Source organism: Lissotriton helveticus, chromosome 3_2 (genome assembly GCF_964261635.1).
Source record: "Lissotriton helveticus chromosome 3_2, aLisHel1.1, whole genome shotgun sequence".
Lineage (NCBI taxonomy): Eukaryota > Metazoa > Chordata > Amphibia > Caudata > Salamandridae > Lissotriton > Lissotriton helveticus.
Window position 1 is genome coordinate 359,741,475 of NC_136062.1, and position 21,987 is coordinate 359,763,461.

The 21,987-nt window shown below is 47.5% G+C and overlaps 1 protein-coding gene across 1 annotated transcript in view; it reads right to left on the minus strand.

The window, feature by feature from the left end:
- Nucleotides 1–21,987, minus strand: part of ZDHHC13 (zDHHC palmitoyltransferase 13) — a 265,540-nt gene that overhangs the window by 23,752 nt on the left and 219,801 nt on the right. The window contains exon 16 of the mRNA XM_078684239.1: nt 13,294–13,391. Within this exon, the coding sequence (XP_078540365.1) occupies nt 13,294–13,391 (98 nt within the window). The remainder of the gene's footprint in view (nt 1–13,293; nt 13,392–21,987) is intronic.

The window sequence follows — 21,987 nt, forward strand, 5'->3', positions numbered from 1 at the left end:
CTTTATTCTCCTAAAGAGCTGACCATCCCTGCTATACATAGATTTGGCACCAAGTACAACAATAAGTCAATAACTGCCATACATATGGGCCAAGGGCGCAAATCTATTAGTAAGAGGTACTCCGGAGATACTGGGGTTGTGATATGCCCAGTTTGGTCTAGAGGCAGGGGCAAAAACTGAGCCAGAAGCATAAGGCAGCCTACATGGAGGTGGTTTGGAGAATTAACCCCAGGGAAAGGTAAGTATCTGAGAAAGCCCAGAAAAGGAGAAATTGGGCCGAGCAAAAAGAATATTGGGATCTCTAAAGTTCACAACTATAAAGTGGCCGGATAATACTTTGAGATTACCCGATCAATCAACCCTTCTGGCCATTAGTATCTCGGCTGACAGAAATGGATTAAATCCCATATGCTTAATTAGCCAATGTAAAGCCTTATGAGTCAGTTGACTTGGCCTATACCAATATGAGTCTTGGGAGATTAGCCAGAATGAAAACATAAGGATAAACCGTGGGAGGGCTAGTTCAGTACAGACTCCCGCTCTCTAGAACGCATGGAAGGCGTATTCAGTTGTTCCAACTGAGCAGAAAAAACATGCTCCTCATGGGCGATAGAATCAGATTTTGATTAAACATGGTTACCTTTAGTGGAGGAGGGGAAGTTAAGGTAGAAGTGCATACAGAGGAAGACAACAGCTGACCTACCGGAGCTGCAGAAATGAGTTTCCCCTTACCCCTTACTTGGGGACCAGCAAACACATTAGAAGTTACATTGTTAATAACATTACTAGTATTACAGGCAACTTGAAGGGGTTGCTGGAGCAGGAGGAGTAGTCGAAGATACAGCAATGGAGGTGCTAGTGGTTGTAGACCATACCTTTGCTGAAAAAGTACCAGTTGACTTAAGAGGGGAGGTAACGGTCAACAGTGCTGGAAACTTTTTTGTCCAAGGTGGTGAGACAGGTAAGTCTGATAGGGCTTCACAACAGCTGGATTTTAAGTTTTAGGTCTCAGCTCTAGGTAGTGCATGCACTGTCTCGAAGCGACATGTTGTATATACTTTGTGGGCTTCAGCCCGCACCCAGACGTCCCATTTGCCGGCCCATTCGCCACTCTCCAATTCTTTCTCCCCATTTGTCCATGGCATGCATGCGTCATGCCGCTTCCTCTGTTTAGCCCTCCCCAAGAGCATGGACTAATTAATACTATTCTTCCACTGCTCCCATTTAATGACCGGCTGGATCCAGAAACTTTTGTGTGAACAGTAACGCTTGCTTGCGCCATCGTGTGGTTCCATTTGGCTTAGCAGGACGTCGTCGGTCAGCTATATAGGTGCCACCTAGGTGCGTGGACGCCAGCATTTTTCACTTTTCCACGCCAAAAGGGCAGAACCAAGAAGTGACTGACTTGATTGTGTGTCATAACTAGGGCCCTGAAAAAGGAAACAATTTCCCTAACCAAAAGGTCGCAGAGCAGGGGGGCAAGCAGCAAGGGTGGGTCTGTAAGGAATCTGCAGCTAGATATTGTCTCTACCAGATTAAGAATTAACAAAGGTAGGTAAATTATTCATCTGATAGAGACATCTAGGTGCAGATTCCTTAGATACCCAAGCCATACCATCCTGAGGGTGGGCTGTGGACAAATTGAGATATACTTTAGAAGTCCGTAGCAAACCCAATGAGATGAAGGACTGAGCACTGAAACTTTTTAGACCCCCCCCCCGTCACTATTAGATCTGGGTTGATTCCATCATTGTTCTTTAGCTAACTTCAACACCCTAGTTCAGACCCAGCCTTAAGCAAATCAGTCTTGACCCAGTTACTCATGGAAACAGTCCAGCCAGAACTGCCAAGACAGGTCTACCCTTGACCGGAAACAAGCATCCTGGGACCGGTTTGGGGGTAACACCCCTCATCCGCCAGGCTAACTTGAATCCAGTGGCAAAGTGAGCAGGGACCCACGCCTGGGCATATCCTGCCAACTTAGGGTGAACAAAGCAAACCTTGAAACCGGTCCCAGGATGCGTGTTTCCAGTCTAGGGAAGACCTGGCTTGGCAGACAGAAAGGCAAGGCAGGGCACAGTCCTCCTGAATTATCTTTAAGACGCAGTTGGTCAATGTTATGGACCTCAAGCGGAGGAGTTGATGATGAATTCTCTCTCCTACTGGAGTATCATGGTCTTGCAAAGTAAGACTAGGAGTGCTTGGAGGCTGTGGCTGCTGAGGAATGAGAGTCAGACAACTTCTGGCTTCTCTTCCAAGGTCAGAATAAACTGTGCCCACGTCCTCGCACAACTTGGGAAGTCTGCGCAGGATGGTGGCTAGGATACGGTTGACACAGCTGAAAACCCTACCATTGCCACAAAAGAGGCAAAAGCTAGACTGGCCACAGGGTGTTACTGAGAGACCCAAAGATCTGGCTGTAGCACGAGTACTTGAAGCGCTCCAAGGCCTGGTCTGCTTTGTCTCTGTAGAGACGAGATCCAGAAAAATGCCTATCCATCAAATTAGCCTGGACATCGGCCGAGAAGCCAGATGTTCTTAGCCCGGAGTGGCGCTGTAAGGCCACTGCCGACGAAACCCATCTGCCTAGCGAGTCAGTCGTGTCAAGGCCATAACCAATGGTAAATTTTGTAGCATCTCTGCCGTCCTTCACTGACTGGGAGAGTACATCCTGGGCCTCCTCCGTGACCTGTGGCAGCACGTGTGCAACCGTCTCCCTAAGAGAGTGGGAGCAACGGCCCAATAGGCATGCAGTATTCACCAACATCAATGCCAGACTGGTGGAAGAAAACATCTTCTTCCTAAGTGTTTCCAGCCTCTTAGATTCCCTGTCCTGGGGGCAGAAAGGAATGTGCTATGGGAAGTGGAAGCCTGCACCACCAAGCTCTAAGGGCAGGACCGGACTGGCTACTGGACGTTTTGGCATCCTGCCGAGCTGGGGGCTGATTTTGTTGATGGGGACCCGAGTGTGCTGAACGAAATTCGTTTTGCTTTGTTTATTTCTAAGCACACGCAGGTCTCCATCAACGAAATAAGCCCCCACTGCAGTGACATCAGCCCCCAGCTTGGCAGCATGCCAAAACGCCCGGTAGCCAGTCCGGCCCCGTCTTAGGGGTGGCGTATTGGCTGAGGAACTTTGGGTCGCCGAGAGCAGGGTGATGGTGACACAACGGTCCTGTTCACAGACGTCCCTGTGCTAGGCTCAGACCACAAGCCTAGGAACACAACAGTTAATGCCTCATTAAAGGGCCATAAGGGTTCAGAGTTGGAAGCCCTAGGCTGAAGCACTTCTGTCAGAAGACTAGTTCTGACCTGCAAAGAGGGCAACTCCAGTCCAACGACCTCAGCTGCCATCCTTACAACCATGGTATAAGAAGCCCCCTCCTCCAAGTCACAGTTGGCGGAGAGAACATGCCAGTATGTGGGGATGTGTCCAATCCACTGGCCTCCCCAAGTTACTAAAACCAGTCCATCTGTTCTAAAGACCCATCCTGGTGTTCCAAAGGGTCCACAGACCCCTCCCATTCCTGCCCTGAGTCTGAAATGTACTAAAAATGAACCGGCAACAACATAGAACCTCTAGGTTCTACCGGCGTTGAGCGACGTCGTCCTGACTCCGAGCCATCGGCAGTAAGGATGGGGCTGGCACAGCCAGTGGGTGCTGGAGCTGCCTAAGGCACAAACTTTGGGTCCAACGCCGGGGAAGGTTTCATAGGCACGACCAGCATAGTCCCAGATTCATGAGACCCTCACGGCGTCAAAGGTCTCATGGGGCCCCTACCGACCCGTGGGGGCCGAAGGCTCGCCAGAGGGGTCTGTTAATTTTAATACACAGCATTCTAATATTTCAGTGGGGTTGCTCTGGCATTAGCAATGGAGGGAGGCGCGTAGCCGCAGAACCGTGCCTAGAGCGTCAGTGCTCCTTACCTTGTTCATCGACAGACAGTTGAGGCGAAGATCACATCCTCTTAGACTTCTTTTTGTTGTGCATCTTCCCCAAATGTCTCAAATACCTTGAGGGGGAGGACGAGGACTTGGGGCTCCGGGGGCAGTCCCGTGACCTCCTCTTCTTCAATCGGAACTGGAATCTCCACGGAGTCTCAGTGGGTGGTGTCGACTGCCGGGCTGCAAGGAGCTTCAATGCTTGCTCCTGCAAGGCCTTCAGAGCCATGGCCTGACAGTCCAAGCACAACTTTGCGCCGTGGTTCCGCTCGAGACACCATAGGCAGACGAGGTGGGGGTCGGTTACCAACATGGCGCGGTGACAGGCACCACACGGTTTGAACCCTATCTTTCTAGAAGAAACACTAGAAAAAGATTAGTCGACAAAAAGTTAAAAAACCCTGTCAAAAAGAGACAGCAGTTTAGCTCTTCCCGGATCGGTGCTTAACGGGTGCTGAAAAAAAGAACTGACATCCGTGTCCCTGGGTGGCAGCTACATAAGTGACATCATAACCCAAGTCAACGATGTCACGCGGAGGTGAATGGAGCCATCAGACGGCATGCACAAGGGGTACTGCTCATGCAAAATTTCTTGATCCAGCCTGACACCAGGGGAATTCAAAGGTAAGGAATTTGCAGCTGGAAGTCTCTATCAGAGAGTTACATTACTTGTATTACTGGAAACTTGAGAGAAGCTGGAGCGGGAGCAGTAGTAGCAAATACAGCAATAGCGGTGCTAGTGCCTTTAGGCTGAGACAGTTTGTCGAAACTTACTTCTATACTGTCAAGGCGCTCTTGTAAGGGCTTAAGGTGTATTTTTACTATTGTCTCAAACCGGATACATATTTCGTCAGAATGGTTAGAGTTAATCCTTCCGTCCTTCCTTCTCACAGTGCCCCTTTCTTCTTTTCAACAGGAGGTTCGTTGGATAAAGAAGTATCAGTGCGATTTGTAGAAACAGCTATACTCCCCAGGTGTACAGACGAACAATCCATACCACTAGTAGTAGGGGTGTGGAACCTCAACGCTCCATCAAATTGCGTGTCAACAAGCAAACCTCCTCCTTCCAAAGTCTCATTTCTCTCAAAGCAATTTCTTTAGGAAGCACCCCAGCTGCATGCACCAAAAATTAGTGAATGTTGATAACCGTGATTCCCGTGGCAGAACTACTCATGATTTGTCTTTTAACCATTGGCGGAGCGGTCAACGGTAAAGGCAAAGTTTCTGCCGTCAATTGGGTAAACGTTGGACATTTGTGGTGTGGCCATTTTTGCATACGCTCCATGATAGGCATATAAATGTTCCAAGATCCAAACTGTCTGAATATTTACTTGAATCTTTTTGTCCTTTTAAAACAACAGATATTAGGCCTTACAGTCTTGTAATCACAATTTTATGAAGCGTTGAGTCTTACAGAAAGTGCTTTCTACAAAATTCAACACCACACCTCATAATTCCCTCCACAACATGCCACTCCACGCCACACAATACAACTCCACAAAATTACAGTCCATAACAACACACAATCATACTCCACATAATACCATTACACTCAATACAACATAATTACTAGCCCTATAATTCCAATGTGCACCATACCATAGAATTCCACCACACATAACTCTACTTAACACCATACAATTCCGTGACACGCAATTCCACAACAAAAGATTTCACTCCAACACACACAATCCCACTCCACCTACAACCACTCCATAACACATAGCTAAAAGACATTAACGTTGATAATATCTATAGCTCTTGGATTGCTGAGACCTGTTGGCTTTGCCAATGCTTGGTTTTAATGTCTCTTCAAATCTTTCTGAGGAGTACCCAAGACATTCCTTTGGAAGGGGTGGCTAGAGAACCTTTTTTGTTTTGAAAAAGTCAAGATATAAAAGTCTGATGTGCTTCTGTTTTTGAGCAGCCACTATGGAAGTGCTTGGTGAAGCAGTTTTCACTGAATGATAGGAAGGGAAACTGCCTTGGTAGAAGAAATAATCTAGTTTTTAATTAGTGGAACATGGAATCAGATTAATATGATAAATTGGTCCATTTTTTCTTGAGAAGCAACATTATCAGGGAGTTATTTACTCAGGTACTTAATTTAGTTCTGTGTAAAGAAAGGCCTGCACTGGAAATAATATCGTTGGCTGATGCTAGATAAGGAAACCTAAAGAAATATGCACCTTTTGTTATATCAAATTAGTGAAGAGACAAGATGACAAGTAAGACTGAATTGACATTTAGGAGATATTATTCAAAAGGGAGGGCACTGTGGGGTAGTTACTGACCGTGCGACGTTTACAGTGCCTGAGGCGTGGCAGAGGGCCTTACTCCACCCCAATTAATAACTACATGTGCCCTCTTCCTTGGAAAACATTTGAATATGAATCAGATCCTAAATACTTGGTATAAAACTCACAGAACATTCAGCCAGCTGTTGTGTTTTTCATGTCACTACGTACATGCAAGTTTGCTAGCGGCTTACTTGTGAGATTTATTTGGATTGGTGATAAGGCAGTATAGAAATGCATGGTAGTGAATGCCTCGTTGTGAGGTTCATAAAAAGCAGCATAGAAAAAGGGGTACAACAGATTTTAGTCAAAATAAAAACTGTTCCTTGATGGCGCAATGTTAAGTTTAGGATTTGTAGGAGGTCTAAGGTGATATTAACTGGTGAAAAACGCGGATCTTGGGCAGGGATTTGAATAACCATGTTTGAAAGTTTTCTTTCCTGATTTTCTCATATTGCAAATGCTCCAGAAGCAAAACATATTTTAGATATGTTCACAAAAATATTTTCTTCAGATATGCGAGGAAAAAAGTAGTTTGGGCCGAGTAAAATGAATATGCTACTTACCAGTATGCATCTGTTCTTGGCATGTAGGGCTGCTAACATTCATATCTTAGCATTAGATCGCCGCCTAGTGTTGGGCTCGGATGATTGCACATTGTTGTCCTGGAAGAGTCTTCGAAGTATCCTGAGATAGGTGGCTCCTCCCCTGGACTACAGTGCGCATGGGCATCGGCTCCATCCCCAGATTGTTTTTCGCCATTGTGGCAGGAGATGGAGTGAAAGTGTAAAGGATGTCCATGCTAATGAATAAATACAATAGTATGTCTGCAGCTGCGACAGGCACCGGGGAGGAGGGCGGGCGATATGAATGTTAGCAGCCCTACATGCCAAGAACAGATGCATACTGGTAAGTAGCATATTCAGTTCGAGGCATGTGGGCTGCTAAATTCATATCTTAGCATAGAATACATAGCAGTCCCTCCATCAGCGGCGGTTGCCTGTGCCAGCTGCAGAAACCTGAAAAAGTGTCTTGAGAACAGCCTGTCCTACAGCTGCTTGCTGCTTGGAATGCACATCAACACAGTAGTGTTTTGTGAAGGTATGTGGTGTGACCCACGTGGCTGCTCTGCAAATATCCTCTAAAGGAATGTTCCCTAGGAAAGCCATGGATGCCCCCAGTTTGCGTGTGGAGTGCGCTCTGGGGGGTATTGTTAAAGTGCGCTTGGCTTTCTGATAACATATCTGGATGCACTTAACAATCCACCTGGCTATCCCTGCTTTAGAAATTGGGTTGCCTTTGTGTTGTGGTGCGAAGGCAACAAAGAGTTGTTTTGTCTTTCTAAAGGGTTGTGTTCTGTCTATGTAGTACATCAACGCCCTCCGTACATCTAAGGTATGGAGCATTCTTTCCGCCACCGTTTGCGGGTTTTGAAAGAATGCTGGCAAGTCAATAGTTTGATTAAGATGAAACTGTGACACCACCTTAGGAAGGAATTTAGGGTTAGTGCGTAGCACCACCCTATTTGGGTGAATTTGAATGAACGGCTCTTGTATGGTGAGCGCTTGCAGCTCACTGACACGCCTCAGAGACGTAATAGCTATCAGAAAGGCCACTTTCCACGTAAGGAATTGGAGCTCACACGAGTGCAGTGGCTCAAATGGTGGCCCCATCAGTCTGGTGAGAACGACGTTGAGGTTCCACACCGGAGCTGGTGGAGTTCTTGGGGGAATGACTCTCTTCAGACCTTCAAGGAAGGCTTTAATGGCGGGCACCCTGAAGACAGAGAGGTGCTGCCTGTTCTGAAGATAAGCCGCTATGGCCGAGAGATGTATCCTAATGGAAGTGTACGCCAGATTGCACTTGTAGAGATGTAACAGATAACAGATGATGTTGGGAATAGATGCATCTAGCGGGTTGATGTCATTGGACGTACAGTAGATGACAAAACGCTTCCACTTAGCAGCATAGCATGCTCTAGTAGTAGGTTTCCTCGCCTCCTTGATGATACTCATGCATTCTGGAGGTAGGTTAAGGTATCCAAACTCTAGGACTTCAGGAGCCAGATCGCCAGGTTGAGCTGTCGTGGATCTGGATGCTGAATGTCTCCATGGTTCTGCGTCAAAAGACTGGGTGTGAGGCGCAGTCTTTGATGCGGCACCACCGAGAGTTCGAGGAACGTGGTGTACCAAGCTTGGCGCGCCCACGTTGGAGCAACCAGGACGAGAGTCATGGAGTGCTGCCTTAGCTTTCTTGCGACCAGCGGTATTAGAGGGGCTGGCGGAAAAGCGTATGCAAATTTGCCTGACCAGTTCATCCATATCGCATTCCCCTGCGACTGTGGGTGAGGGAACCTGGCGGCAAAGAGTCGGCATTTTGCGTTCTCCTTTGTTGCGAACAGGTCTATCTCCGGATGACCCCACTTTTGGAAGAACGGGTGGAGAACAGAAGGGTGTATCTCCCACTCGTGCATCTGATGGCTGTATCTGCTGAGCAGATCCGCCATCTGATTGTCCTTGCCCGGGAGGTGTTCTGCCATGAGGAAGATGTTCCTCTGAATGGCCCACTTCCACATGCTCTGAGCCAGATGAGACAGCTGTGGCGAGTGGGTGCCTCCCTGCTTTTGAATGTAGTACATCGCGGTCATGTTGTCCGTCCGGACTAGCACGACCTTGTTGCTCAGATGTACAATGAAGGACTTGAGCGCCATGAAGATTGCCATCAGTTCCAGATAGTTGATGTGCATCTTCTGTTGCTGCGTCGTCCATAGTCCCTGCACTGTGTAAGTGAGCACATGAGCTCCCCATCCCTGGAGAGATGCGTCCGTTGTCAGGATAATCTGCGGCACAGGCTCTTGGAACAGTCGGCCCTTGCAAAGGTTGTGTGGAGTCCACCAATGCAGAGAGTCGTATGCCCGACTGGTAACCAACACTAGGTCTGTCAATTGCCCACGAGCCTGTGTCCACTGATTCGCTAAGCACTCCTGGAGCGGGCGCATATGCAACCGTGCGTGAGGGACTATGAAGATGCAGGAGGCCATCATGCCTATCAACTGCATGAACACTCTCGCTGGCAGGGAGTGTTGTGGTCTGAATCGTTGGATCAGCGACTGAATGCTGTCGATTCTGACTTGGTTTGGCTGAACCATGGCTGTCAGGGTGTTGATCGTAGCACCCAGGAACTGCCGGACATGTGCCGGCTGGAGATGCGATTTTGGGTAGTTCAGGGAGAAACCCAGATCGTGAAGCAGGCGAATTGTAGTCGACATGTCTGCGGCGCACTGTTGCTCCGACTTGGCTTGTACGAGCCAGTCGTCTAGGTAGGGGTAGACATGGATATTCCGCCTCCTGAGGTGCGCCGCCACTGTCGCTAGACACTTGGTGAACACCCTCGGGGCTGTTGTGACTCCGAAGGGTAGGACTTTGAACTGGTAGTGCCTGCCTTGAATAGTGAACCTGAGGTATTTCCTGTGTGACGGGTGTAGTGGAATATGGAAATAAGCATCCTTGAGATCTAAGGTTGCTAAGAAGTCTCCCTGGTTTAGCAAGGGAAGAATCTGCTGCAGTGTAAGCATGTGGAAATGTTCCGATAGTATGTACAGGTTGAGGGGACGTAGATCGAGAATGGGCCTGAGAGAACCGTCCTTCTTTGGAATAAGGAAGTACAGGGAATATACCCCTGTGCCTTCCTCCCCCACCGGCACGAGCTCGATTGCGCCTTTTTGCAGCATCGCCACTACTTCCTGCTGCAATAAGTGCAAGTGCTCTGCGGACATAGGCCTTTGCCTTGGTGGGATGTTGGGTGGAGTGGACTTCAACTCCAGGCAATAACCATACTGAACTAATTGTCGCACCCACCTGTCTGTGGTGATGTTTCTCCAGACGGGCAGGAACTGCTGCAGTCTCCCCCCGACAGGTGTTAGGTGGTCGGGGGGCAGTGACAGAGAGTCACTGTTTGCTCGGAGTAGAGGTGCGGGAGCTGTTGTTTCCTCTGCCGCGACCTCTGTTGCTGTTGTTCCTATAACCTCCCTTGGTCTGCTTAGTGAACGAGGCCTGCGCCCCACCCTTGGAGAACTGGGATTGTTGACCCATCTGTCCTCTGGTGACTCCACGTGCACCTGAGCGACGAAAATTGCCGCCACGAAACTGTTGGGACTGCAGAGCCCCCATAGATTTAGCAGTTTCCGTGTCCTTCTTTATCTTCTCTAAGGTGGTGTCAACATCCGGACCAAACAGACTATCAGGATTGACCGGCTGATTCAGAATCGTCGTCTGAATATCCTGCTTGAACCCTGAGATGCGGAGCCAGGCTTGTCTTCTCAGCATAACGCTAGTGTTGATAGCCCTAGCAGCTGTGTCCGCAGCGTCAAGTGCACACTTGATGGCTGCGTTTGATATTAGCTTCCCTTCCTCAATAAGCATCTTGGTGCCTTCTTGGAACTGTGGGGGCAGGTGTTGTATAATTTGTTCTAGGGTGTCGTAGTGCGCCCTATCATAACGCGCCAGGAGCGCCTGTGTATTTGCGATGCGCCAAAAGTTTGCCGCCTGTGCAGCCACTCTTTTGCCTCCTGCCTCAAGCACTTTGGACTCCTTGTCCGGGGGAGGAGCTTCACCCGTTGTCTGGGAGTTGGCACGTTTCCTGGCATTGGCAACCACAAGAGAGTCCAGTGGCAACTGTCCCCGGATGTAGACGGGGTCCGCAGGAGCAGGCCTGTACTTCTTTTCAATGCGAGGGTTGACCACTCTAGCCCTCGTAGGCTCCTTAAAAATGTCTCCAGCATGTTTGAGAACACCTTTCAGCATAGGAAGTGTTTTTACTGTCCTCTCAGATATGGCAAAGGTGTCAAAAAGGAAGTCTTCCTCAACCGGGTCGGCATGCATGTCCACATCATGATTGGCCGCCGCCCGTTCAATTAGTGCATGAAATCCTGCTGAGTCCTCAGTCGGGGATGCACGTGCATTAAAGGTCTGCGGGTCTTGGCCCGCCCCCTGGGTGTTTTGGTCACCAGAGTCGTCGTATGAATCTGGTTGTACATCAGGGTCATCGATGGGGAAATTGTACTGTTCATCCTCATCATCTTCCTCACCCACAGAGTGTTCTGGGGAGGGAGTAGGGCTCCGTCTTGGAGGAGGCTGAATCGGCTCCGTGAGGCCTACGGCGTCAAGGGGCACCCTCTTCTTCTTCAACGGGATGACGTAGGGGTCCACCGGCTCCGAAGTGATCTTCCGTTTATAGAGGGTCAGCTTGCCGGTGGCAGCATCGATGAAATGCTCTGAATCGTCCACCGATTCGAGTACACGACGTGGAAGAGGGTCTGGCAGTGAGGAAACCTGCTTCGGAGCCGATTTCGTCGAAAACGCTTTCGGCGCCTCCTTAGGTGGCAAGAGAAAAAGGAGTTTCCCCGAAGGCTTAGCCGGAGCGTCCTTTTGCGGCTGCGGTGATGGCATCGGAGCCGATGGAGCAAGGGCCTTCTCCCTGATTCTCTGCAGTGACTCCGCAATAGGGGACGGTACACTGCCAGTTGGTTTTGTCGCCGACAAGGATGCTTTGAGCGGTCCCTCGGATCCGACGCCCTCGCGGGCCTTGTGCGGTTTGGGCGCGGAAACCTTCTTCGGGTCCTCCGAATCTTGAGGCCGGGGCGCCGACTTCTTGGGCGTAGCCTCTTTGGAGCCGACCTTGGCGGGCTTGGACGGCGCCGGAGCCGTTGATCCGAGCCGACTATCTTTCTTGGGGGGCCCTCCATCGGGCGTCGGCTTCGATTTCGGAGCGTCGGAATCGACCGACTTCCTCGGCTTCTGCGGACCGGAGGTCGACGGAGCCGACGGGGTGACGGGCACCGACTTCTTCACAGGCACGGCAGCCATCTTAGGATCACTCGAGTCCTTTGGTTTCAGTTTCGATTTCGGGTCGGCCATTTTAGGTGTTGACGACCCCGACGGTTTCAGTTTCGGTTTCGAAACATCGTGCCCAGCAAGTGAGTCCGAAGCCGGGCCTGAAGGCGGGGCTGTGGCTTGCGGCAACGGGTCCAGGGTAAGGCCGACAGGCGATCCCGTGTCCCGGTCGTCCTCGAAACTTTCGGGGCAGAGCTCGTCCGCAGAGCTGTCCGCCGCGGCCCCATAAATTTCATCGTCGTCTCCTACCTCTTCGACGTACTCGAGGACCGGACCCGCGACTCCGTCGTCGTCACCCGGATCCGCCTCGACCTCCGACTGTGAGGGGGAGATTTGTAGAAGGTGACCCTGGACCTCTTCTTCCGGGTCGCCGAAGATGTTCTCCGGATCCGGGGCCGCTTGCCTAGCTTCCAAGCGCACCGCGCGCCGAAGCTTGAGAGTTTTCTTGGAGCGGAACTGTGCACAGGCCTTGCACTTGCCGTCGTCGTGGTCCGGTGAAAGGCACTTGTTACACACAGGGTGTAGATCGATGTGTGGGTACTTAGACCCACAGAGCGGGCAGTACTTGAACGGGCTCCGCTCCATGTCCGTAAAGGCTTGCTGTCGTGTCGCGATGAGAAGGCCTCAAAGTTTAGAAAGCGAAGAAAACTCCGCTTATTCCGGCTTCAAGAGACGGAAGACTCGAGACCGAGCGCAGACAATACCGACGCAAGAAAATCGAGGCCTTTTGGCCGGTAAAAGATAGTTTTACTTGGTTCCGACAGTAAGACGTCGAAACCACATCCGAACCCAATGGCGGAAAAAAACAATCTGGGGATGGAGCCGATGCCCATGCGCACTGTAGTCCAGGGGAGGAGCCACCTATCTCAGGATACTTCGAAGACTCTTCCAGGACAACAATGTGCAATCATCCGAGCCCAACACTAGGCGGCGATCTAATGCTAAGATATGAATTTAGCAGCCCACATGCCTCGAACATAAAATTCCAACAGTAGCAGCAGTCTGGGAATTGATTGTACATAGTTCTAACAAACAACTAGAATGCTAACATTCTATATTCATGCAAATGCGAGGCATACTGTAGGATGTGTTCATGGAATAAAAGGTTAAACTTAAACAAAATAAAGATATCAAATAAGGCCAACATACAAGCAGAAACTTACTTAAACGGTGTTTTTCGTAGAGAAACTGGAAATTTTGCACGCCTACTTTGTATGTGTATATTTATTCTTTCTTGTGTTGTTAAACCCAGAAAAACAATCTTTTAAAAGAAAGAAACAGATGTTAAATATTGTATTTAGCAAACGAAAACCCAAAACATGGAGAATACCATTTACTTCAAAATAAGAATTCACTAGTATTATTCTACGAATGCAAACAACCCTGTTCTAATAGAAAAAAATCATTAAAATCGAGGATTCCAATTTCTAAACATTGGTATTATGCTGTTTCGTTAAATCATCAAGCTTACATTATAACTGCAACTGTAAACTTTATTGACTGTATAATTAATTAAAATCTTTACAGTAAAAACAATCAGTATATAAAGCTAAAAACAGTGATTTCAAACTTATGTCTGGGTAAAATTTAACCTCCCTCCCCGAGTCCAGCTAAATCAACCTTTCCCCAGCATTTGTGTACATGATCCTGAAGCCTTCGTTTTGTACCCTGAAGTTGATCAACATTACAGAGCTCTTGAACTGCCCTCTGTGGCACTATAAGTGTCTCTCTGGTAGAAATGCTCTCTTGGGGGCGTGCAAGAGGGGCACAGTTTTTCGTGAATCGTTGAGTAGTCCCATCAGCATTCGACCAAAGAGTTTACCATGCATTTCCCATAGGTTGTGCTGTTTTCGTAGGCAGCTTTAAAGCTATTCTGATTTGATGGATACATTTCGCCAATCTCGCTAGAGCCATTGTGTTAGTGGCTGAAAAACACAAGGCTGATGCTCTGCTGGCGACTTTATACCCTTGTTGATGCAAATCCTGTGCCAAAGTCACCGGCGTTGGTTATTGAGGTTGGGACAGCAGCATAAGAGATGCAGCCAGGATTCCCTCCTGTGGGGCACAGTCTGCAAGTTTTGGATTCCCCTCTTCGGGCCCATGCAGGATTGAAATCCGCAATGCCAAGCGTTGTCAGCCTCATGAATAAGATTTTACTATGGGCCTGTGTGGTAAGAGCCTAGCTTAGGTAGGGTTGTGCTCTTCCTGCAGTGTAGGAATTGTTCAACTGATCTTAATGAGGGCTTTGACAGAGCGTTTTAAGATCGAGGTCGAAGGAGATTTTGCGCACTTGTTTGTTAACAGCTCTCTTCCAGGCATTCAGGGGGATCTCCAGCCACGGTATGCTTTCTTCTTCGTTCTTCATTAATTTGATTGCGTTTTCTAGCCTAGTGTGCCATGCCGAGCCTGGCCCCTCAAAAAAAGGTTTCAGATGATTTTTTAGGGAGTTAGCGGGTGCCCTTAATATCCTTAGATGTCGCTTTATGATCTCCCCCTTGCAGATCAGGTCTGGCCTCGCCAGGCCTAGCTTTAGTCTCAACCTTGCTTTTCTTGCTGTCCTCGGTATGTGTAGCACTGACTTGTATGCCTTGAGTTGGCTGAATTGAGGAGGGCGTCCATTTTCTCGGGGAAGGCAAGGTGGCCGTAGCTAATTGCTGGAAGGAGCTTCGCTCTTAGAACTGTCAGAATTGTGGTGGCGAACGGACTGATTTCCCAGTTGCCACTGTTGCCATTATACCTTCTAAAGTTTCTTATGCTTCCTTTTCTCTCTTACCCCAATGCATGGTGGCTGTAACCTCACTCTCTAACCCCAGGTCTCCTCAGAGTTTCATGTCATTGTCTCATCTTTTATACTGTCTAGTCAGTTTCTTTTAGCGCTCCTATGAAGATAGACTATATACAACAACCAGCATATTGTAAAATGGATCTTTCTTCTGCTGTAATACCCACTTTTTCCCTTTGTTCCCACTTTCTTCTGCTGCACATGCATCATCTGCACCCACCTTGTTCCTTCTCTCCTTCTATGCCCCATCTCTTTTTCACTATCCCTTTCCATCCTTCCCTCACCTGCTCACTTCCATCTATTTTACAGGGTATCCTTCCATTTCCTACTTGCAGCCCGTTGCTTAGACAAGAGTAAGCTGCACTGAGGTACTTTGCTGTAGGATATCAACACAAGTGGAGTAGCGCTGCACTCACTGGTAGATGGTGGTAAACTTTATGGTGTAATGTAAGTTCAAACAGTCGGGGTGCTCAGGAGGTTCACCTTCTGTCTGGGAGGTGCTGGCGTAAACTAGCAGAAAAACCTTACAAAGGTAAGGTGGGGGCTCTTGAGCACTCCAATAAAACGTAAATGAGGGTATCAACAAATGTAGTCCATACGTGTTAATGGATTCTTGTGGTCATCAATGTATTCAAAGTGTCCACATTTCAAATCATAAATGCGTTGTTCCAAAGTAATTCTTGGTCGCAAACATGTTTCTCATGACATGAATTGTCCAAACATTGACCTCGTCTTTTTATAACAGTGCTGATTCACCCCGATGCATTTCAAGCCACACTTGGCTCTTCTTCAGGGGGTCAAATGTCTAAAGAAAAACAGACCATATATAGCTGTAATATATCAGGAGTCCAAGGCTGACCTAACGTAACTTAAACTGAAGAGGGGATCAGGCATGCTGGACCGGAAGAAACGGGGACATGCCAGAAGAACTGCAGTGGTGAAAACCATAATTCTGAGGGAAAATTAGGTGCAGGAAGCGTGGCGGATCATGTTGGATTTTCAGATATTTACCGCTGGTGCTAGTCAGTAAGTGCGGGGCACGGTGCACGGTGCTAACGTGAACAGACTAAACTAATTATCAAGTAGTGAACGAATCAGCACGTGTAATACAAGTGAGTGCTGAACTCTGCGTGCGGGATGAATGCCATTAGTGTATCACTACTAATGACGGTGTTAGTGGTGTGTCAAGAGGGATATAAAAATTCAACTTACCAAAGTGAACAAGTCTGCCGCTTCTAGTTATGTGCGCTCAGAACCGCCGTGGTAAACGCCCGGTTCCGCAATGGCTGTGTGCAGTAATGGCGAGTGCATGAACATAGAAATAGCGCTGTGGAAATTCCTGGGAGTGTCATGATGCCGCGAGCTGGCAAGAGTGAAGACGGACTCATTTCGTGCCGTGTAAACTAAGTGTAGATATGAGATGTGTGTAGTTAACTGGACCACAAGAGAAACTACAAGAACAGTGGGGGGGGGGGGGAACTACCAAAATGAATGATGTGCAAACATTATCTAATATATATTTACAACATAAAAGAAAACAAAGGTCAAACTAAAATACAACATGGGAATCATCAGCTAAGTAAACATAACAACATTCTAGGGAACGTGGCAGTGATGGAAACAGAAATATGGTAAATTCACATGTTATGTGGTACAGCTAAAAAAAGATAGTAAGATTGGATAGCGGAAAGGACTGCGAACAAAGGTTTAGAGCTGAACAGGTGAAAACAGCGGGGAGAAGAAATTCCCCTGATGCTCCATCAGGAAAAGTAGGCACTCCATCAGGAATGCAGGGACCCTGAGTCCATCTCGGCTCACTCTCGAGCAACATGGAGGTCATTGCCGTTAATGCAAGAGAGTGGTGTAAATTGACGCAGTGGTAACTGGTACTCATGGTACAAATACAGAATAGCCGGACACAACCTGGCACAGGAGAAAAAGCCTGTCTGTATGTGTTAAATGCTTGCTGAGCCATCTTTTTTTGGAGGGGAAACTAATCAAAAACCGTTTAACTGTCCTTTGAATAGAAGCTCCTCCATTGTATTCAGCAGGTACTATCAAATAAAGGGGACCACGATGACTAAAAATCAGCAACGCTCAAAAGCAACCCTGATATCAGTACAGAGTATAAAGAAGAGGGGCAATAAATGTATTCCACTCATGCCCTTGCAAACTGCTAAGCATGTGAACAGTCCATATATTAGCAAAGTCAAGCACACCAGAGGAGAGGAGAGTGTGGTAATATAGGCCTGTTCATCCAACATAAGACAACTCACTCTCAGCCTGCTTGGCAGATCCACAGAGCTATTCAGAGCACATGCTGTGCAAACAGAGAAGGCATCTGTAGTGCCTAATAGATGCCAAAGCTTAAGAGGGACTTGTGCTTGGAATACCCCTCATGATAAAGGGTGCCTCCACTCTAAGGTGCCCATGATTAACTTGCAGAAAGATGAATCAACTTTCAAAATATTAGCAATCAGCAGACAATAGATGAAAGAAAATGCCTCTTTTCGTATGGTCACCCCCACGGGGAGTGATGCTGCTCGTTTTTCAGTTCAGAGTGCACCGAGGCCGGCTAACAACCTCAGTGCCAGTGCCCTAACCTCCAAAACCTGTATGTTGCATTAGCTATACCCCATTGTCATAAGCTAACTTACCCGTAAGTCCCTGGTATATGGGACCCTGGGTACACAGGGCCTCTAATTTAGAAAGTCACCCCAAATCCTGGGTGTGGCAAAGAAAAAACACATCTCCCGGTCCGCCACTGCAGATTGGAAGAGCAGTTTCAAACTGCTAGCCCAACTTTGCCATTTAAAGCCATGGCAAAGTCAACTATCCCCTTGAAACAAACACGTTTAAGTCACTCCTATAGCAGATCTACCGAGTCCTTAGGCAGGATGCAGGGTATTTCATGACTAGAACATGTATTTTTCGTGTTCTGACAGTAAAAACTTGAAACTTTTGTTATCACTGTGAAAAGACTTGGTAGCCCTGTTGGTGAGTAAAGGGCTAGTCGCTGACCCTTCAGCTGTGCTTACTCCTGAACGGTGCGATCAAAGTTTTAAGTCAAAAGTAACAAACAACTCGCTGCGTTAAGCCCAACTTGATTCTCACGTGCAAATAAATGCAACTAGTTACAGTGTGCAACTTTTAAAAAGTTGCCACTTTGTTGCCTTCCATCTCCTGTGCTCTTAACAGTTGCACATGGAGCTTGAGTGAGACAGCTATCTGCCCTCTTAAGAAGACATGCTAACAACTCCCAGGAAGGAATACAATAGGGTCCTGTATTGCATCTCTTTCATGAAGCCAGACAACCCTAATGGTGAGCTTCAAGCGCTTATAACGACCAAATGGGGAACACTTGGGACTAGCTGGCACCCAGGAAGGGGAGGAGAAACCTGTTGTCAAACGTGTTTTTCAGGGGTGTGTAAGCCCCTTGGTAGCCGCACGTCTAGGTTGGGCTAGGGAGCTCTGGACACATAGAGGGATTCTGCCATGTTAGGAGTGGGCAGAATGGTGCATCTAGGGATAGCCAGATGTCACACTCCCCAAGAAGCAGTCCATCAGGAGAGAGGGGACCTAGCAGCCGATTGGCTACTGGCCACGTTGAATCCGATGGCCCTTTCTTAACATAAATAGAGCACGCCTGGCACCCAGAACTCTGATTTTGTCTGGACTGGAAGAAGGACCAAAGTAGGACCCTGCTGCACCATGTAACTGGCAAAGAGAGGGTGCAACGGCATGGACAGCACGTGCTGAACCTTGTGGCGAGCAAATGAGAGGGACTGTGCCCACTTTCTTCTGCAGAAGTCCTCTCCAGAGCCCAGCTAAAGTCAAGAGACTCCATGAGTTATTTGGCCGACCAGTTCTCAGCACAGGGCCACAACAGCTGAGAAGCCTGCTGGGGTAGGTTAGTCACTCAGAACCTCCAGATCACTGCCAGCACCAGAGATCAGGAACCGAGTATGTTGAGCCTGGGAGAGTCGTCAGAGTGCAGCTTAGTCACCCAAAAGCATAGGTAAAACCCAGGGAAGGATTTGGCCATGACTGTGATACCTAGCAACTAGAGGTCCAAAGGGCGACTGGACTGCCAGTCCTGAGAGTACTACAAGAGATGTAGACTTTGATCAGGACCGCCTCACTACCTTCGTAGACCATGGAGTAGCACCAGGAAGACCTGTCGACTGCATCAGATCTATAGCATCCCAGAGCATCCTTAATCCCATGCACCAAGACCACTTCCAAAGGAAACCCCTGCAACGGATACATGTGCCTGGAACTGACTGAGGATTGCTTCTACTTTTGTGGTAACGGTTTTGGTGGACCTGGTTGGTTCCCCTGACTGGCTTCTTACTGAAGTTGGTCAACGCTGGTCAAGCGTTTTGGTAAATCTGTTCTAAGTGTCAAATTCGTTCAAGTTGCCAATGCTTGCTGTGTTTGAGTGAAATGCTTCGATTCTTTTTTGCAAATTCTATATCTTCAGAACCCTCCCGTGGATCTTTTTCGTTGTGGTGTCTACAAACACAGAAAAATAGAGTCCATTTTTATAAGTTGTTGTCGGATCCCTTGAGTATCTTGCGGATTCTTTTTTTATTGTTTTGGTGCTGATTACCCGCTTTACAATTGTTCCTTTACGCAAGCCTTGCTGTTCAGAGCCACAGCTACCCAGGGTTAAGCTGAAGATTTGATAAACTAAACGTACTGGTCCTAGAGGGGTTGATAAGTGTATTACAGGGTGAAGTCATACAACCACACCACACAATACACCCCATTTCCTCACAACAGACAATAGCAAAAAGACCAGAGTTTCATCCAGCCACTGTAAGGTAAGTGAAGAGAGGTTGCAAGGAAGCCATACCATAACCTAAAAGAACAGTTTGGTTATAACAAAGCAGATAATTATTTTATGTGGGCAGGAAAAGGTGGGGGAGGAGAAGGTGGGCACAAAGAGTGTGTGGCCACAGAAGGATAGCTTAATGGGGTGTGCTAATGTTTATGTCCTAGAATCACTCAGTGGCGGATGGCACTCTAGGAGGGGGCAGGGAAGTGGGTGCAAATTATATATTTTAAAAAGTGCAAATAATATTATATATATATATATAAATAATATATTTATTTTTATTTTTAACGTACTTTATATGAACACAACAACCTCCGGTCTGGACTTCTTCTTTGGCAGGAACTGGAACTGGATGCAGCAACTTCTAGGGCTGCTTTCACCAGCATGAGAGCCGCCCTAGGATTGGTGTGAGTGGCCTCACTTGGCGCTCCACAGTGCTCTGGAGGCTTTGGGTTGCTCTAAGTCAGCTGTTTACAGACAGGTGTCGACATTGAGGGAGATCGACTCACCGTCGCACTGTTGCTAAGGGGTAGAAGATCGACATCGACAGCAAAACGTCTATGACGGGGAGGAAGCTTGGTTTGTGTGCTTTCCCTTGCGGTGGAGAAAATCAGGTGGTGGAAGTTCGATAAAGGCCATCCTCTAGAGCAGCCCCGCCAACTTCTTGAGGAAGGAAGGGACGGGGATCGAACCTACAACTTGGACTGGACTAATCGAGAGGGTTTTTTATGCTAAGTGATGTAGGGTATTGCCTTGTGGTTGTGGATGGCTTTTGGATTCATCAAAGTGCAGTCTTTAGAGTTGTGACTCAACTTAGGGCACCACATGCACACCTGATTGGAGTACGTCACAGACATTTGTTTGCGATGAGGCTAAAAACATGCCGTTTTTGGGGGAGACATTAAGTTGCACTTAGAATTTTGTTTTGAAAATACAAGGCACACATAGCAGAGAGACAAGAGGGAGCTCCGGATCCGCATCTGGTGGCGTGGAAAGAATTAAAGGCAGTGCGCAAGGGTATTATGTATTTAGGCCCTGCACGTAATTTCCGGAAAAGCACAAGAGTGGAGTCATGCGGTAACACCTACTGGTACGCAGAAGTGCTCCTGAAAAAGATTCCAGATCCAGTCGGATACCTTTGGAATATTCAAAAGGTGTGGACCCTGCGGTTATGGGTCTCTATCAGAAAGGCCAGTAATTGTTTACAAGTAGCCTGGGAGGCAAGAAGGCAGTTTTGATTGCAGCTTTGGGAACCCGTTTTCAGCTTTACCGTTTAAGTAAGCAAGTAAGGAAGGAGAAGTGAGAAACCATTGGGACAATAACTCTAAAAAAAAATAAAAATAACAAGCCTGTCAATCAAAATTTATTTATTGGACTTCACTCTGAAAACACATGCATCCATAACACTTCATAAACATTCAAAGGTCTGATGTAGCTGCATTCATCAACAAGGAGGATTTCTGGGGGACGGGGTGGCACATGAAAACTAATGATAGCCATACAATTTACTGTGCTATAGCCCACATATTAACTGAAAGACACCAAAACGTGCATGAATGTTTATGGAGGTCTTTAGCACTTACCAATAAAAATAGTCTTCACCTTCATTTTCAAACATGACTAAGATGAGATAGAAGCTGCTGAGGTACTGAATCTTATACAACTCACAAACCGCATCTGCACCACTGAATATATATATCCTGCCAGACTTCCAATAACTATTCAGGAGGAAGGACTTCCTGAATACAAAAATAGCGCAATAAACATTAATTCCTTGGTGTCACCGAAAGACGCAAAACATTTTATGTGAAGACGCTAGTGGGATGCAAGCTTCAAAAGTTTGAAAAGATGAACTGGTCTCCACCCTGGCTTCTCAAACAGTAGTCAGTTAGAAAAAGCCAAGCAGCAAGGTGCCAATTTGCATTGGCATGTTCGTTCTCATTCCATCAAGAATGCTAAATATATGACTTTGATCCTAGAAGACATTTCAGTGGACCTGTACAAAGCCCAAAATTTCGGAAGTGAAAAGGACAGCAGCAGGAGGGCTGAGAAGCAGGACTATATTCTCCATTCATGTAGCACCTCACTGATACAGATTAGTAAGCTTTTTAAGATGCTTCCAACTGCTATCCAATAGGTATTAGTGGATCTTCTTGTGGCCCTAAATTCCAGTCAGATCATCTTGATTTACTACATAACAGAAGTGGAACAAAATACATGGCTCAGTCACGATCA